The sequence below is a fragment of the Geotrypetes seraphini genome, chromosome 1, assembly GCF_902459505.1.
Source record: "Geotrypetes seraphini chromosome 1, aGeoSer1.1, whole genome shotgun sequence".
Lineage (NCBI taxonomy): Eukaryota > Metazoa > Chordata > Amphibia > Gymnophiona > Dermophiidae > Geotrypetes > Geotrypetes seraphini.
Genome location: NC_047084.1, coordinates 442203434 through 442222482, shown reverse-complemented (window position 1 = coordinate 442222482; position 19049 = coordinate 442203434). Strand labels below are relative to the sequence as shown.

The following is a 19049-nucleotide window of genomic DNA, read 5'->3' as shown; positions in this document are numbered from 1 at the left end:
GGCCTCATATCCCGATGCCAAGTCTCAAAAAAGGCTGATTATTTATTTAATTTGCTTTCTATCCCATCTTCCCCAAAGAGCTCAGAACAGGTTACAGGTTAACATATATTATCCCAGGACAAGCAGGCAGCATATTCTTTACGCATGGGTGACGTCGCCGACGGAGCCCCGGTACGGACCTTTTTAACTAGAAAGTTCTAGTTAGCCGCACCGCGCATGCGCGAGTGCCTTCCCGCCCAACGGAGGAGTGCGTGGTCCCCAGTTTCTTCGTTTCCGCGGAGCGAAGAAGACGCATGTGGTTTCAACGGTCGTTGAAAACATCCTTTTTGCCTTCCCGCTCGCGCTTTTTTTCTTAATTTTTCTCCCTTGCCCTTCGGGTTCTTTCTTTTTTTCATTTTCTTAAAAAAAAAAAAAAAAAAGTATTTTTTTCTACTTTGTTTTCGATCCAGCCCCGGCGGGGCCTGTTGTCACCATACAGGCCTCCGGGTTTGATTTTGCGGAGGCCGTGTTCCCATTCATGCCCCCGCAGCCGGGTTTTAAGAAGTGCCAGCGGTGTGCACGCCCGATCTCCCTCACTGACCCACACAATTGGTGCCTACAGTGTTTGGGTCCTGAGCATCGGGCGGACTCCTGCACCCGCTGTGCCACTCTTAAAAAACGTACTCTGAAGAATCGACAAATCCAGCAGAACATCCTCTTCGGCACCACAGCTGCTATGGAGCCGATTGCGTCGACTATGTACCGCCAAAATCGGCACCCACCACTTCGACGACGCCCGATCCTTCATCGGCGTCGCTGGCGCCAGGTAAGCCGGCTAAGAAGCCTTCCACCTCCCTTGAGCGCCCTCCGGCCACAGTGGCGACACCGGCCCTACCGACTTCACGTCAACCCCGGAAATGCTCCGCCCCGATCTCGGTGAGTGCTTCGTCATCGGCCTCCTCATCGTCGGGGCGTGGAGCGGCACCTAAGGAACCGAAGCAGAAAAAAGCGGTTCCGGTGCAACCCCTGGATGACCGCATCGCGACCATCCTCCAAGACAAATTACAGGAACAGCTGCAGCAACAACTCCAGCACCTGTTACCAACCCTTCTGGCACCGCTCCTTTCGGTGCCGGACCGGCCCGAGCCTCGCACCGTCCAACCGGTATCCACTCCATCGGTGCCACTTAACTCTTCTATGCCGATTCTCTCAGCTGAACATCTTCGTGCCCATCCCGTAGGTCATACCCACGCTGAGGCCGATCCTCCTCGGTACCAGGCTGGGCACCGGTCCCCCCCGGACCGAGACCGGCACCGTTCTTCCCGGGATCAAGACCAGCACCGATCTTCCTCTCCCGGTAATGTCTCGGTGCGCTCTGGCAAGTCTCTATCTAAGACCCACCATACTGAGCCTTCCACCCCAATATCTCGACATGCGCACACTGATATCAGGGACCCGGACTTATGGGAAGACTCCCCGCCCGGTACCGAGGAGGACGCATCGTCGTCGGACGAGGAGCCCTCAGCGCCCGATACCACTTCTAAGCCTGAGCAATCCTCCTTCTCACGGTTCCTCAGGGAGATGTCAGCGGCTCTCTCTATCCCTCTAGAGTCTGACTCCAAAAAATCCCAGGCCTTTCTGGAGGCCTTGGATTTTGAACAGCCTCCCAAGGAGTTTCTCAAGTTACCCGTACATGACATACTGCGGGAAACTTTTTATAAGAACTGGGAGAACCCACTCACCGTCCCCGGGGCCCCCCGTAAACTGGATAGCCTTTACAGGGTCATCCCGATCCCGGGTTTTGACAAACCTCAGCTGCCCCATGAGTCTCTCCTGGTTGAGTCTACCTTGAAGAAGACTCAGGGATCCAGTATTTATGCCTCCACACCTCCTGGCAGAGAAGGCAAAACGATGGACAAGTTTGGCAAGCGCCTTTATCAAAACGCAATGCTGGCCAACAGGGCGAACAATTACACATTTCATTTTTCATTTTACATGAAACATCTCGTACAACAACTGTCCGCCCTTCAAAAATACATTCCGGAACGCAAGGTTCCGCTCTTCCAGCAGCAAATTTCCAGCCTCCTTCAACTGTGGAAATTTATGGTGCGCTCTATCTATGACTCCTTTGAGCTGACCTACCGTGCATCTGCCATGGCCGTTGCCATGCGCCGCCTGGCCTGGTTGAGGGTATCTGATTTGGACATCAACCACCAAGACCGCCTAGCCAACGCTCCCTGTCTTGGTGATGAACTTTTTGGGGAGTCCCTAGACTCAACCACCCAGAAGCTCTCGGCCCATGAGACCAGATGGGACACCCTTGTCAAACCTAAGAAAAAGGCTCCACCTGCTCGCCCTTACAGACCACAGTCCTCGTATCAACGCAGGTTCTCTGCCAGACCCCTCAATCCGCCTTCACAGCAACCTAGGCGGCCCCGTCAACAACACACTCAGACTCGTTCTCAGTCTAATCAACCTGCCAAGCCTCTCCCTCCTCCGAAACCCTCTCAGCCCTTTTGACTCCTCTCTCCAGGGCATAGCCAGTCTTCCTCCCTCGTTGCCTCTTCCTCAACCAATCGGAGGACGTCTCCAAATCTTCCTCAGCCGTTGGGAGGTCATCACATCAGACCAATGGGTCCTCAACATCATCCGCCACGGCTACTCTCTCAACTTCCAGACTCTCCCACCAGACAATCCTCCCCTAGAGTCTGCTTCTCACTCCTCCCAAACCCCCCTCCTCCTGAGGGAGGTCCAATCCCTCCTTCTTCTCAATGCCATCGAAGAAGTACCTCCGGCCCAAAGGGGTCAGGGATTCTACTCCCGCTACTTCCTGGTTCCCAAGAAGACAGGAGACCTTCGTCCCATCCTCGATCTCAGGGATCTCAACAAATGTCTGGTCAAGGAGAAGTTCAGAATGCTCTCCCTTGCCACGCTGTACCCTCTTCTCTCTCAACACGACTGGCTATGTTCCCTGGACTTCAAAGAGGCCTACAATCACATCCCGATCAATCCGACGTCACGTCGCTACCTACGGTTTCAGATACAGCACCGTCACTATCAGTACAAGGTGCTACCTTTTGGCCTTGCTTCATCGCCCAGGGTGTTCACCAAGTGCCTTATTGTGGTGGCAGCCTTCCTCAGGTCTCACAACCTCCAGGTGTTCCCCTACTTGGACGATTGGTTGGTGACAGCACCTACGTCGCCACTTGTGCTACAAGCAACTCATCACACCATCTCTCTCCTCCATCTCCTGGTGTTCGAGATCAACTACCCCAAGTCGCATCTACTTCCTACTCAGCGACTTCAGTTCATTGGAGCAGTTCTCGACACCACACTAATGAGGGCGTTTCTTCCCTCAGATCGTCAACGGATCCTGCTCCACCTCTGTCGTCAGGTGCTCCTACATCACTCAATTCCTGCCCGACAGATGATGGTCCTCCTGGGCCACATGGCCTCGACTTTACATGTGCTTCCTCTGGCACGACTCCACCTCAGGACACCTCAATGGACTCTTGCCAACCAATGGTCACAGAACACGGATCTTGTTTCTCATCCCATCTCTGTGACATCGTCTCTTCAGCAATCTCTTCAATGGTGGTTGAACTCCTCAAATCTTTCCAGGGGTCTACTCTTTCATCTACCCCCTCACTCCATGATCATAACCACGGATGCCTCCCCCTATGCGTGGGGAGCTCACCTAGGAGATCTACGCACCCAGGGACTCTGGACCCCTCAGGAGCGTCAACATCACATCAATTTCCTGGAACTCAGAGCCATGTTCTATGCTCTCAAGACCTTCCAACACCTTCTCTGCCCTCAGGTTCTTCTCCTGTGCACAGACAATCAGGTCGCCATGTATTACATAAACAAGCAAGGCGGCACCGGATCTCGCCTCCTTTGTCAGGAAGCTCTCCGCATCTGGACCTGGGCCACGGCCCGCAATCTTTTCCTCAAGGCTGTCTATATCCAGGGCGAACAAAACTCCCTGGCCGACAATCTCAGCCGCATCCTTCAACCTCACGAGTGGACTCTGGACCCGTCAACACTCCACTCCATCTTTGCTCGCTGGGGCACTCCGCAGGTGGACCTCTTTGCAGCACCTCACAACCATCAGCTGCCCCAGTTCTGCTCCAGACTCTTCTCTCCTCATCGTCTGACCCCAGATGCATTCGTGCTCGACTGGACGGTTCGGTTCCTCTATGCCTTTCCTCCACTACCTCTGATGTTGCGGACGTTATCCAAACTCCGCAGAGACAGGGCCACTATGATTCTCATCGCTCCTCGGTGGCCTCGCCAACACTGGTTCTCCCTCCTGCTTCAGCTCAGCTCCAGGGAGCCCATTCCTCTTCCTGTGTTTCCTACTCTACTTACGCAGCAACGTCAATCTCTACTGCATCCCAATCTGTCTTCGCTCCACCTGACAGCTTGGTTTCTCTCGGGCTAACCTCTCCAGAGAATCTGTCGCAGCTTGTCCGTCGCATTTTGGATGCATCCAGGAAACCGGCCACCCTCCAATGTTACCATCAGAAGTGGACCAGGTTCTCCTCTTGGTGTCTACTGTGTCATCACGATCCCACCTCATTAGCGGTGGAAGCTGTACTGGACTATTTGCTCTCTCTGTCCGACGCTGGCCTCAAGTCTACCTCAATCAGAGTCCACCTCAGTGCCATCACTGCGTTTCATGAGCCTATCCTCGGAAAACCTCTGACGGCTCATCCACTGGTTTCCCGGTTCATGAGAGGCCTCTTCAATGTCAAACCACCTCTGAAGCCTCCTCCTGTAGTCTGGGACCTGAATGTGGTTTTATCAGCCCTCATGAAGCCCCCTTTTGAGCCTCTTGCCACAACTTCGCTCAAACTTCTGACATGGATGGTGCTTTTCCTCATTGCCATCACCTCTGCCAGGAGGGTTAGTGAGCTGCATGCACTGGTTGCCGATCCACCGTTCACTGTTTTTCACCATGACAAGGTGGTTCTGCGTACCCATCCTAAATTCCTTCCCAAGGTGGTCTCGGCTTTTCACCTCAACCAGTCTATTGTGTTGCCTGTCTTTTTCCCTAAACCCCATTCTCATCCTGGGGAACAGGCGTTGCACACGCTGGATTGTAAGCGGGCCCTGGCATACTACCTTGACCGTACCAGGGCTCACCGCTCGTCCCCTCAGCTCTTTCTGACCTTCGACCCTAACCGTCTGGGTCGTCCTGTCTCTAAACGGACGCTTTCCAACTGGCTTGCTGCCTGTATTGCGTCCTGTTATGCTCGGGCCGGTCTCTCACTGGAAGGTGCTGTCACGGCCCACAGAGTCAGGGCTATGGCTGCTTCTGTGGCTTTCCTCCGTTCCACGCCCATCGAGGAAATCTGCAAGGCTGCCACTTGGTCCTCAGTTCACACGTTCACTACTCACTACTGTCTGGATGCCTTCTCCAGACGGGATGGATACTTCGGCCAATCTGTGTTACAAAATTTATTTTCCTAATGGCCAACCATCCCCCCTCCCTCTCTGTTAGCTTGGAGGTCACCCATGCGTAAAGAATATGCTGCCTGCTTGTCCTGGGATAAAGCACAGTTACTTACCGTAACAGGTGTTATCCAGGGACAGCAGGCAGATATTCTTACATCCCACCCGCCTCCCCGGGTTGGCTTCTTAGCTGGCTTATCTTAACTGGGGACCACGCACTCCTCCGTCGGGCGGGAAGGCACTCGCGCATGCCCGGTGCGGTCAACTAGAACTTTCTAGTTAAAAAGGTCCGTACCGGGGCTCCGTCGGCGATGTCACCCATGCGTAAAGAATATCTGCCTGCTGTCCCTGGATAACACCTGTTACGGTAAGTAACTGTGCTTAATATACTTGATTAAAATACTGTGGAAATTCACTCCTTTCTCAGTAGTTCAAGGCAAGTTATATTCAGGCACTTAGGTATTGTCCTTTCTTCAGGGGACTTACAATCTAAACTTCTGCTTGAGATAATGGAGGGTTGATGACTTGCCCAAGATCACAAGGAGCAGCAGTGTAATTTGAACAAAGATTTACTGGTTCTCAGCCATTGCTCCTATCATTAGGCTACTCCTTTTTCCTGGTAGATTAAATCATAACTGATATGCGTATTCTTCTCTTCATGGTAAATAAAGCCTAGAAGTCTGGTAATGTACAGTATAATAGAACAGGGATTTTGGGTTACTTATGCCAGTCCTGTTGCCATTAATCTAAAGCAGTAAGTAGACATAAATATGAAGAGGAAGAGAAGGCACTAGAATAGGGGTGGCAACCACAGTGCTTGAGGACCACAACCCAGTTGGGTTTTCAAGATTATCACAATGAAAATGCATGATATTGATTTGCATGTACTGCTTCCATTGTATCAAATCATAAAAACATAAGAATAGTCACACTAGTTTAGATTAATGGTCCATCTAGCCCAGTATTCTGTTTCCAAACTAGGGTAATGGGCGACGAGATGGCAGATGAAGTTCAACGTTGAGAAATGTAAATTATTACATGTAGGAAGCAGAAACCTGAGGTACAACTATACGATGGGAGGGATGTTATTGAATGAGAGTACCCAAGAAAGGGACTTTGGGGTAATGGTGGACATGACAATGAAGCCGACGGCACAGTGCGCAACAGCCGCTAAGAGAGCGAATAGAATGCTAGGTATAATCAAGAAGGGTATTACAACCAGAACGAAAGAAGTTATCCTGTCATTGTATTGGGCGATGGTGCATCCGCATCTGGAGTACTGCATCCAATATTGGTCGCTGTACCTTAAGAAGGATATGGCGATACTCGAGAGGGTTCAGAGGAGATTGACACGTCTGATAAAAGGGATGGAAAACCTTTCATATGCTGAGAGATTGGAGAAACTGGGGCTTTTTTCCCTGGAGAAGAGGAGACTTAGAGGGGATACGATAGAGACTTACAATATCATGAAGGGCATAGAGAAAGTGGAGAGGGACAGATTCTTCAAACTTTCAACAAATAAAAGAACAAGAGGGCATTCGGAAAAGTTGAAAGGGGACAGATTCAAAACAAATGCTAGGAAGTTTTTCTTAACCCAACGTGTGGAGGACACCTGGAATGCGCTTCCAGAGGGCGTGATAGGACAGAGTACGGTATTGGGGTTCAAGAAAGGATTGAACAATTTTCTGTTGGAAAAGGGGATAGAGGGGTATAGATAGAGGGCTACTGCACAGGTCCTGGACCTTTTGGGCCGCCGCATGAGTGGACTGCTGGGCACGATGGACCTCGGGTCTGACCCAGCGGAGGCACTGCTTATGTTCCAAAAGTGGCCAATCCTAGTCAGAAGTACCTGGCAGAAATCCAAATAGTAGCAACTTTTGTGCTACTGATCCTAGGGCAAGCAGTGGCTTCCCCCATGTCTGTCTAAATAGTAGACTATGGACATTTCCTCCTAGGTATTTGTCCAAATCTTTTTTAGACCTAGCTACACTAACTGCTGTTACCATATTCTCTGGCAATGAGTTCCAGAGCTTAAATATTCTTTGAATGAAAAAAATATTTCCTCCTATTTGATTTTAAAGGTATTTCCATGTAACTTCATTGAGTGTCTCCTAGTCTTTGCAATTTTTGAAATCATAAAAAAATTGATTCACTTTTATCCGTTTTACACCACTGAGGATTTTGCAGACCTTAATCATATCCCCCCTCAGCTCTCTCTTTTCCAAACTGAAGAGCCCTAACCTCTTTAGCCTTTCTGCTTATGAGAGGAGTTCCATCCCCCTTATCATCTTGGTCATTCTTCTTTTAATCTTTTATAGGTTCACTATATCTTTTTTGAGATAATGGCAACCAGAACTGAACACAACACTCAAGGTGAGGTCGCACCATGAAGTGATACAGAGGCATTATAATATTCTTGGTCTTATTTACCATTCCTTTCCTAATCATTTCTAGCATCCTGTTTGCTTTTTTGGCCACTGCCACACCACACACTCAATATACTGCACTCTTATTAATTATTATATAGCTATATGTAGACTACCCAACGTACTGTAGCTACATATGTAAGATAGTTTTGTGTGGACTTTCGGACTGCAGGTGGGCACTAAATTATTCCCACTGCTAAACTCTTCATCAGTCCACATTTTATTTTATTGAAAATGTCAAGCTATTATAGTTATTCCTTCTTTGTATATCTTCAATTATCAATCCATCTTAACAGAACAATAACATATATATGTAGCTACAGTATGTTGGGTAGTCTACATATAGCTATATAATAATTAATAAGAGTGCAGTATATTTAGTACTTCTAGTGATACAATAGATGATTAATTACTAATCAAGTGGCATAGTAATACAGCAGTGTACACCACATCTTCATAGTGAAAATCTTGAAACCCAACTCTCATACTTTAACTTCTCCTTCTGCAGACGAACTATCTCTATTCTTCGATACAAAAATAAAAGACATTAGATCTCACCTCGGAACATCTATACTTACCCCCCCCACTCAAACTATCAACCCTTCTACACAACTTTCTTTTAGCTCTCTCAGTCATTTCAAGATGCCCTCACTATCACAACTTTTTCTTACAATACAATCTTTAAACTCTCCTAATAATCTCTTAGAGAGCATTCCCCCGTTCTTACTTAAAAAATTCTATTCCTTCTTCGGCCCTTTCATCTGGGAAATGATTTCAAAATCTCTTTCAGAAAGCACAGTACCCAACACTTGGAAATCTGCACTCGTCTTCCCAAAACTTAAACAATACAACTCAGATCCTTCTCTCCCTAAAAACTATCGCCCTATCGCTAATCTTCCCTTACTCTCCAAAATTACGGAAAAAATCATTCACTCCCAATTAACCGACTTTCTCGAAAAAACTCATGCATTACACCCTTGTCAAACGGGCTTTCGCTCTTCACATTCCACAGAACTATCTTTACTTGGCCTTATTTCAACCATACAATACTACCATGAACACCAAAAATCTGTCATTCTAATCTCTCTAGACCTCTCCTCAGCTTTTGACACTATTGATCATTCTCTTCTTATCTCAAGATTAAAAGATTGCCGCATTTCAGGTTCAGCACTTTCCTGGTTCCTATCTTACTTTCAGAAACGCAGCTCTAAAGTCTGGGTAAAAAATGAAATTTCCTCAACTATATTTCAAACTTTCGGAGTGCCACAAGGTTCAATATTATCACCATTATTATTCAATGTATTCCTCTCTCCTCTCCTTACATTAGCCCAATCGATAGGATTCACCATTTTTGCCTATGCAGACGATATTCAACTTCTTCACCCTATTAATATCACTAACACCTCTGACATAAAAGACATAAATAATAAACTGGATAACATAAACGAATGGCTATACACAAATAAACTTTCACTTAACATTGACAAATCTTGTGGGCTACTACTCCTGATCAAAAAATCTGAATCACTACCAGGAACTATCTCTATCAAATCTGTCCCACTACACATGGAAACTAAAATTAAACTACTTGGCGTTATCATTGATAGAGATCTCTCTTTTCACGAACATATTAGCTCCGTAGTAAAAGTCTGCTTCTATAAACTTCGCATCATCAGATCATTAATATCCATTCTAAATACTGACTCTATTACTATATTAACCCACTCTTTAGTAATTTCTCACTTAGACTACTGCAACTCGCTCCTCAATGGCCTTCCACAAAAAGAATTACGACGCCTTCAACTGATACAAAATACCGCAATAAAACTTATCTACAAAAAAACCAAATACGATCATGTCACTCCTCTCTTAAAGGAAGCCCACTGGCTTCCAATTTCTTATCGTATCACTTACAAAATTATTCTACTCACTTTCAAAATCAAACTCTTACATCAACCTACATTCCTCGATAAACTTCTTATTCCTCAAAGTTCCACTCGTACATTAAGATCATCTGACCAAAAACTTCTCTATATTCCATCTCTTAAAGATTTTTATTATACACGCAAAACAAACTTCGCTATAACAGCCCCTACCTTATGGAACTCACTTCCACAATACCTCCGCGATGAACAACAACTAGTCAAATTCAAGATCAATCTAAAGACTTTCTTATTTCGAGATGCTATTAATCAAACCTAAAAGCATCTTCTCTCTCTTCCTTCGGTCAGCAAACTTCCATTATCTTAAATGTTCCCCTCCCTTTTGTTCAATCCTCCCCCCCACTCTCTCCTTTTCATCTATACAATGTAACTTTTTCCCCTTCCGCTGTTACTGCCCTCACACTCCAGTTCGTCAAGTCTTTGTCATTTATGTTTAACTTAAGACATCTTTTTGCACATACTGCTACTTTTAATGCTTTTTTTTTATAATTTTATTGTAAACCGGCCAGACAATTGTTTGATGGTCGGGATATTAAAAACCAATAAACTTGGAAACTTGGCTCGTGACTGTGGTTGCCTACTCCTAAGCTAGAAGATAGCAAAGCTCCTGACTGGTCTGTCCTGCACCACAACAACTCAGAAGTCCACACTACTAACAGAACTGATGCATGAAATCTCAAATCTCTGATGTTAGACATGGTACTAGCTGAACTGTGCTGAGACTTTGGATTGTCTTCATAAATATGTTGTCTCTTGTCCTGCAGGATCTGTCTAACACAAAGCCTGGTACCTCATCTGCTCCTTTTACAATTAATGCTCACCAGAGTGAAATTGCCTGCATCGCCCTCAACCAGCAAGGAACTGTGGTAGCATCAGCCTCTAAGAAGGGCACCTTAATCCGTCTGTTTGACACGCAAACTAAGGAGAAGCTGGTGGAGCTGAGAAGGGGAACAGATCCTGCCACGCTCTACTGGTGAGTCGGAGACCAAAAAGAAGATAGGAAAGCAGATGAGGTATAGCGGGAGAGAGGCACCGGGTACAAGAGCAAATTGGGACAGAGCAGATGAAAGCAAGATAGAGAACTTTGAACAGTGCTTGAACCAGATTTTGTTTTTTTGTACTGAGGGCAGATACTTGGAATCGCTTCCCCTCTGCACCTTGATCTACCAGTGGTGCTTTATCACAGTACTTTTTCCTTAGGTGAAGGAACAACTGTCCTTCTAGTGGCAATGGCTCCAGCATAGGACCCTTATGTAACCCCCTCCCTTCTAGCATCACCCTTGTTCTCCCCACTCATTTTTTGTCCTATACCACCACCTTGCTTTCCCAAACATCCTTCCCCTCGACTCCTCATCCCTTCCAGTCTCGATCCATAGTCTCTCGCTCTTCATAGGAAAAGAAAATTAAAATTTGGTTTTCATCTCGGTAGCCGTGACAAACTGTTTCCATTTCTGTAACAAGGACATAAAAGTCTGTACCCGACGTGAATTGCCTCTGGTCGCAAGCTGCTTGCAGAAGGATGCCAATCGCATCTTTCAGTTCCTCCAACATTTTTTTTTTTCAAATCTTTATTCATTTTAACATATACATCAAGTGTACATTAAAATATGAACACAACATATTACATTATCACTTGATAATTCCATAACAATATATAACTAAAAGATTTATATCCCATCCCCATCTCATAACTATACATGAATAATATAATTCCTATGTATATTAATCAATTAAATTATGCACATATATATTAAATTATCATAACTCACCCATCCCCCCATTCTTTCAATTATCATATAAGGAAAAAGAATAATAAATTAACATTAATCATTATGATTTATTATTGGCCTCCACACATCTTTAAATCTATTAAAATGACCATTTATTGCAAGTAAATGTTCCATTTTGTACAGATGACACACTGAGTTCCACCAGAAGCTGTAATTTAGTCTAGAACAATTTTTCCAATTCAATGTTATTTGTTGTATCCCTACTCCTGTAAGGATCATCAAAAGCTTATTATTTACTGCAGATATTTGGCTTTTATTTCTCATACACATTCCAAATAAAACTGTATCATATGACAATGCCACATGATTTTCCATAAAGAGGTTAACTTGATCCCATATTAATAACCAAAATGCCTGAATATATGGACCCTCCAACATTTTAGTTCCCTGCAAACAAAGAGGCAGGGAGGGATTGAATTACAGAGCAAAGTGAGGATTCTTTACTCGGCAGTATTATTCCTCCCATACCTTTCCCTCTTGTTCCTGAATGATGGAAGAGGAGGGATTGAATTAGACAGCAGAATGACTTTTCTTTCCATAATACTGACAGCAAAGGAAGACTCTCCCAACAATTTCTATAAAAGGAATTCCAGGTGGCCCAGCTCCCCTCTTTCCAATCCACTTTGATCATAAAGCAGGAGTGATAATTTCCTATACCAACAGACACCATCATTTTGTAAATTAGCAACATAGGAGGCAGGAACAAGTGGGCATTGCTTCTGCCTCCCAGCCAAGGTGGGCTAGGGGTATAGGGAGGAAAATGGTGTTCAGGGCCCACTTGAGCCACCAAGGTCATCAGATGGCCTTTTTTGCTCCTGCATTAGAATCTTTACTGCAGCTCTAAGCTGCAAAAAAGGTACAGCACATTTTTTTTTTTTTGTATATCAGAAGTGATTTCAGCTTCAACCAGTTTGTAAGTGTTTTTCATACTAATCATGCTAGTCTATTAGCATGGTGGCTTGCCACAAATTTTTCTGTTTTAAAACTGTTACTCTTTTTTTTTTTTTTAATTTATTGATTTTCCAAACTGCAATAATGTAATATACAGATATATAACATACTATTAGTCAACAAAAGCACTTACAACTTACAAATATACCTAATCAAACCATTTTTCCCCCCCACCCACCCCCAATAATTATTCAGTACCACATAAAAACATAAATTTTCCCAATATCCTTACCCTATTCAAATTAATGATGTCTTTCCAACCTCCCACCCATCCCAAATGTAAATACTCGAAGGTCAAAACCAGGACAGAAATATCCTCCCCTCCCCCTTCCCTGGATGTGTATGGAAAAAAAACAAAACTGACTCATAATCAAAGATATTAAAACTGTTACTCTAGGAGAAACAGAAATAAACTGCTTTCTCAAAGGATAACACATATTACATTAGCCCCTCTGTATTCATTTAATGGGCTCCTTGCTCTGCATAGGTAAAATGGCTCTGCTGTTGATGCCCTCCCTTGGACCCTGATGCCTGAGTCAACCATTGCTCTCCCTCTCCCTCTGTCCCATATCTATTTCCAATAGTATATCTAGAGAAATCATGAAAAAGAGCACTATACCCCCATGCCTCCATCTTATCATTTTTTTCTCTCTTATATTAGCATTAATTTTAGCCATGACTCCTCCTTCCTCTGCGCTTCCAGTGACAAAGGGACTGTTCACATCTTTGCTCTGAAGGACACCAAACTGAACCGTCGTTCAGCGTGAGTACATTTCTGCATATATAGGTATAGAATGTGAGGGTCAGGATGTGTGTCCTAAGTCTGTCTTTCTTACTGCAGCCTGGCTCGAGTCGGGAAGGTGGGGCCTATGATTGGCCAGTATGTGGATTCACAGTGGAGTTTGGCTAGTTTTACTGTACCTGCAGAGTCGGCCTGTATATGTGCCTTTGGCAAAAACACTTCAAAGAATGTCAATTCTGTCATTGGTAAGAACTACACCACCTGCCAGGCCTCTGCCCCCCCTCTGCAGATTTCCCTTTGTACCTTGAGACCTCTCCCTCTTCCCCTGCCATTACTCTCTAGGGTCCCCATCTTGTCCTGAAACTTATAGTCTTCATCTTTGGGTTTCCTGCTGCCTCCCATTGTACCCGGCACATCTTTAAAGCACTCTCTTTTTTTCTTGCAGCAATCTGTGTTGATGGCACTTTTCATAAATATGTTTTCACTCCTGATGGAAACTGTAACCGTGAAGCTTTTGATGTCTATTTGGACATTTGCGATGACGATGACTTTTAACTACTGGGTTGTGGCTGTGTGGCAACATGATCCTTGCAACACTGTACTGAATGGATGCTTTTGGGGCTCAGTCAGTTCCTGTGTGACAGAGGAAGGACTGATGGATTTATTTTTTGCATAACTGCTTTGATCCAGGACCATTATTAGGGAGAAAAAATCCACCATAATACAACAAGAAATGAGATCCGTGTCCTGTCACTGGGTCTGGATTGAGACCTGTCCTGCACAGCAATCAGCTTCGCAGCACTGAGCCTGGTCAGACGGACTAGGGAAAAGGAGCTTCCAAGCACATCTACCTGCACAGAGCTGAATAAAGTGAGGCCAGTTCAATTTTTCAGCCTGAGAATGATGGGAGGGGACATCCTGGGTGCCTCTTTTAGCAAACCCCAGCCGTCGAGAAAGGGGATTAACTTGTTTTCAAAATCCATTTCACAAATATGAATAAAGTGTTGCCCTTTTGTGGCATAATTTGAGAATTACATGCATTAGATTTGGAGTTGCATTTTAATTCCTTGACTTTCCAAAACTTAGCTCCATTACAAGTTGCAAATTGATAGGGCTTACAATCTTAAGTTATATACAATCTCCTATAGGCAACATTGTATAAATGTCATTGAAGTTGTGCTTTTCTGTGGTGAAAATGGAGAAGTATGACCATCGATAAATCTGAATCTGTAAGAATCACTAGTGAGGATACTATAAATGTGAAACCCTCCTGTAACTGGAAAAGAATTCCATGTAATCTTGGCATATGCTGTCATAACAGCAAAAGATGTGGTACTCTATTATCAAGAGACAATCCTGAACATCACCAGAACCCAGGAGTTTGTGTTTTGTCTTTTGCTCCTTATTACTCTTGAGTGATATGTTTTTTCCGATCTACATGATGGCATTCTTTTCCTTTTTCCTGCAAAGTTTTAGATTGTAAACTGCTGCGTTCTTGTGCAGTGGTATAGTAAAAGTAAAATGAAAATGAAAAAAGTCTTATAGCAGCATATATACAAATTGTCATACCAATAAAGTTATTGAATGGCATGAGAGATTACCATCTCTTGGAAGAACATAGTAAATGTGTCTAAATGCTCCAGTAATATTACTAACCCATCTAACTGTTTTGAGGAGATTAAGGCAGACCTGGGTTCAATGGTTGTATAACAATGTGTATTGGGGATGGGGAATCTGTTAATTTGACTTTGTTGCTCTGGTCCATCTAAAAATACTTTTAAAACAAATAGGTGGAAATATTTTTTTCGCTCAAAGAATAAGTAGGCTCTGTAACTCGTTATCAGAGGATGTGATAACAGCAGTTAGTGTAGCTGGGTTTAAGAAAGGTTTGGTCAAGTTTTTGGAGGCAAAGTCCATATACAAACCTAAAGATTAGATTAGATTAGATTACATAAGAATTGTCAAGAACTTACGGTGATATATGTTGTGTAATTTGAAACATTTTAGATTTGATAAGGGTAGATAGTGTGGTAGGTGGAGCTTGGAAAGGAACTGGTCGTGTTAAATAGGTTTTATGCATTTTTTAAAGAGTAGGGTTTTAGTTTCTTGTTTGAAGGTTTTGTAGTCTGTGGTCAAAGACAGCAGATTGGTGATTTGTCTGTCTAGTTTTGCTGCTCTGGTGGCCATTAGGTTGTCATATATTTTTTTTCATTTGACATTTTTGGTTGGCGGGTGTGTGAATAGTGAGTGGGTTCTCCTGTGCCTGGTTGAGGTGGATTGAGTTAGTCGGTTGTTCCAGTAGATTGGGCTTTCTCCGTTAATAGCATTGAATAGTAGGCAGTAGAATTTGAAGTGTATTCTCGCTTGTATTGGGAGCCAGTATGAGTTGTGGTATGCTTCTTTGATGTGGACATATTTTTTCAATGAATAGATGAGTCTTAGGGCTATGTTTTGTATTGTTTGTAATTGCTTTATCATGGTCACAGGGCAGGGGAGGTATAGTATGTTGCAGTAGTCTATTAGTCCAAGGATAAGCAATTGTACCAAAAGTTGGAATTGTTTCCTGTTGAAGAATTTTCAGATTTGTCTTAGGTTTCTCATAGTCACGAATGATGCTTTTATTAGTTGTTGATTTGTGGTTGCATGGTACAGCCTCTGTCAATCAGTACTCCAGGCAGTTTTAGCGTGGGTTGAATGTGGTATGAGATAGAGTTTATTACTAGGTTTGTTAAGGTTGGAGCTTTGCTGTTTTCTTTTTTTTATTATTATTATTTTTTTATTATGCTTTGCTGTTTTCTAGGAGGATGAAGTTAGTTTTGTCAGAGTTAAGTTTTAGTTTGTGTTCTGTCATCCATTTTGCTACTGTTTTGAGTGTTCTGTGTATTGTGCCTGTCATGGTGGGCTCTGGATGGTTGAAAGGGAGGAGAATGGTGATGTCATCTGCATAGCTGTATGAGGTTAGGCCATGTCTAGGCAGTAGATGAGGGAAGCTATGTATAGGTTGAATAGTGTGGGAGACAGAGGTGGTCCTTGGGGAACTCTGCAGGGGTTGGACCATGGTTCTGATTTTTCTTTATTTGTTTTAACACTGATAATCATAAAATCAGAAGCAGCAAATACAGCACTAGATAAAGAACCCTACATTAGGACTTTTACCTACCCTTCTGTCAATTACAAATTGGCCAGTTCTTAGATTAATGGAAACTGATCACAGTGCATCCCATTTAAAAACAAAACAAAACCCCAAAACACCAGTTTTAATCCCCTCCATACCTAGTCACTACTGTCTGATCTCTATCTTTGCTTTTTATCCAAAATATTACAGGAGTTGAGGAGAGGGATGAGACAGCGGTGGAGAAGGCTCCAAGTTAATAGCCTGAAAAGTTCCTGAATGTATTGGTGGCAATTGGCTGGGGTGGGGTGGGGGGGGGGGAGAGGTGATGATGATAAATTGTGAACATTAACAGATGGTCAGAGAAGGGAAGGCTGGTATTGGAGAATAGCCAAGTAGTTAGAGGAAAGGATTAGGTCCAGGCTGTGTCCATTTTGGTGTGTAGGGGTAGTGGAGCATAGCTAAAAATTGAATGAGGATATTAGAGCAAGGAACTGGGAAGCAAAGGAGTCAGAGGGGGGTCATTGATATGGATGTTGAAGTTGCTGAGGATAAGGGGCAGGAATGAGGACTCAAGAAAGGAGAGCCAGGAGTCAAAGTCAGTGAGGAAGGAAGAATGGGACTTTTTTTTTTGTTTTTTTTTTTTTGGGGGGGGGGAGGTGGTAGATGACTGCTACTCAGATGTAGGGGAGCAAATAAATAGATGGAATGAACTTCAAAGGAGGTAGAATGTTGACAATTGTGGTGGGAAAAGGGGTTGAAATCTGCAACATGGCGGAGCAGCAGGCCAATGCCTCCTCCTTTGACCAACCCGACAAGGTGTGTGTGAGAAAAGGTAGCCTCCATGACACAGAGCAGCTGCTGAAGTAGAGTCTCCATTGTGTGAGCAGATGGAGAGATTGAGGTCATGGATGTAAGCAAGCTTGTTAATGAAGTGGGAATTCCATAGGGCACAAGAAAAGGAGAGGAATAGAAATAAAGGTTGGTGGTATAGCAGGTTGACCTGCAGGAGTAAGGTGGACTGTAAGAGTATGGTGGGAATTGGTTGGGGGGATTGGGGTTGATGTCACCAGCAGAGAAGAGGAAGATACAGGTGAGGGTAGGGGGGGGAAGGTGATAGGGGAACCTGCTGTTACAACTATTTGAAATGGTCAATTGTGGGATTTTGTCTTAGGGTACCAGGGAGACTGTTCTATTAGGCAGGACCTAGCACTGAAAAGATATGGTTTGAGTCAAGTAATTAGCTCTTAAGAAATCCTTCCAAGAGTAACCTACCAATTACAAAATAAAAACTAAACATTACCATTGCCCAACCTCTAACTTGCAATCTTAATGATATTAGTGTACATATTTCAACTCCCATACCAACTTAAGTCACCAATATGAAGATGCAGAAAGTAGTCCAACAGCAAGATGGGGATATTCAGTCTTTGCACCGAGTGTTACATATTTGATTGTTGGATCACAAAGAGCTCCTAGCACACAGGGAATGGGTTCAATCTCTTGAGGCTAGAGTAGCAGACTTGGAGGAGCTGATAGAGACTACAAGGACATTGTAGAAGTCCCATTTTCAGTATGGCAGCCTCTGTGCCACCTTGAAACAGAGATCTTAAAAAGTTGAAGTAATCCTTTAGCCAGGACCTGTCCACCAGGAGATGCAATATCCTCTCACAATGTGGTTGTGGCTCCAGCAGTTTCTGCCCAGGAAGGAAGGGTTAAGATGGTTGTTTTAGTGGGAGATTCAATCTAGAGAATGACACAGTGACAAAATTCATTATCATTCCCATCCCCGCAGATAACTGCGGGAAATAATCCCATGTCATTTTTTAATGTCTATTTCAGCCTCAGTCCTTCTACACCAGCATTCTTCAAAGCAAAGCTTGCAGGTCAGTGGTTGTGCCCACTCTGATTCTTCCCTCTCTCCTTAAAGAATGACATGAAGATGGTTTCCTGCAGTTATCCACAGGGACAGGAACAGTGATGAATTTTGTCACCATGTCATTCTCTAATTCAATCATTATGCTGGTGGCCATGAGGAGCACTTGGTCACATGCCTGCCTGGTGTATGAAGGTAGCAGACCTCATGTCTCACCTAGATAATAGGCTATAGACCTGGTTGAGGAGCCTGCTATCTTGGTACATGCAAGTACCAATGACAGAGGAAGGTGGTAGGAAGGTTCTGGAAGCTAAATTTAGGCTCTTCAGGTAGGAGGTTAAAATCCAGAACATCCAGTGTAGAATTTTCAAAAGTGCTCCTTGGTCCATTCATAAGACTCAAGAAACAGGCAGAGGTCTAGTCTCAAGGTATGGATGAGATAATAGTGCAGGGATGAGGATTTTATATATGCTCTCTCTTCAACAGAATTGTTGCCCAGTTTCTAACCTATTTCATCCAGCTAATGGTGTCAAACATTTAAAAAGGAGATAAAAGCAAGCTTTAAAGGAGAGTGGGGGGGCTAAATTAGTTGCTACAAAAAAGCATGGTTTGGAATAAGATCTCTTAAAAAAATAAAGACAATAGGGAAGACAGGACATTTTGATAGTGAGGTTGCAATAGGTATCACAATAGACCAGGTTTCCTTAAAAAACAAAGCAGCTAATTTTAAAGATTGCAAGTTATCCATGCCAACTGCTGAGTAAATTGTAAAT

The 19049-nt window shown here is 44.1% G+C and overlaps 1 protein-coding gene across 2 annotated transcripts in view; it reads left to right on the top strand.

Annotated features, from left to right (window-relative positions):
* WDR45 (WD repeat domain 45) overlaps positions 1-14878 on the top strand; it is a 30781-nt gene extending 15903 nt beyond the window's left edge. For both annotated transcript variants that reach the window (XM_033919985.1, XM_033919994.1), the window contains exons 7-10: positions 10570-10778; positions 13208-13309; positions 13388-13533; positions 13734-14878. In XM_033919985.1, coding sequence (XP_033775876.1) covers positions 10570-10778; positions 13208-13309; positions 13388-13533; positions 13734-13843 — 567 coding nt within the window. In that variant the 3' untranslated portion in view covers positions 13844-14878. The remainder of the gene's footprint in view (positions 1-10569; positions 10779-13207; positions 13310-13387; positions 13534-13733) is intronic.
* The last annotated feature ends 4171 nt before the right edge of the window (positions 14879-19049 follow it).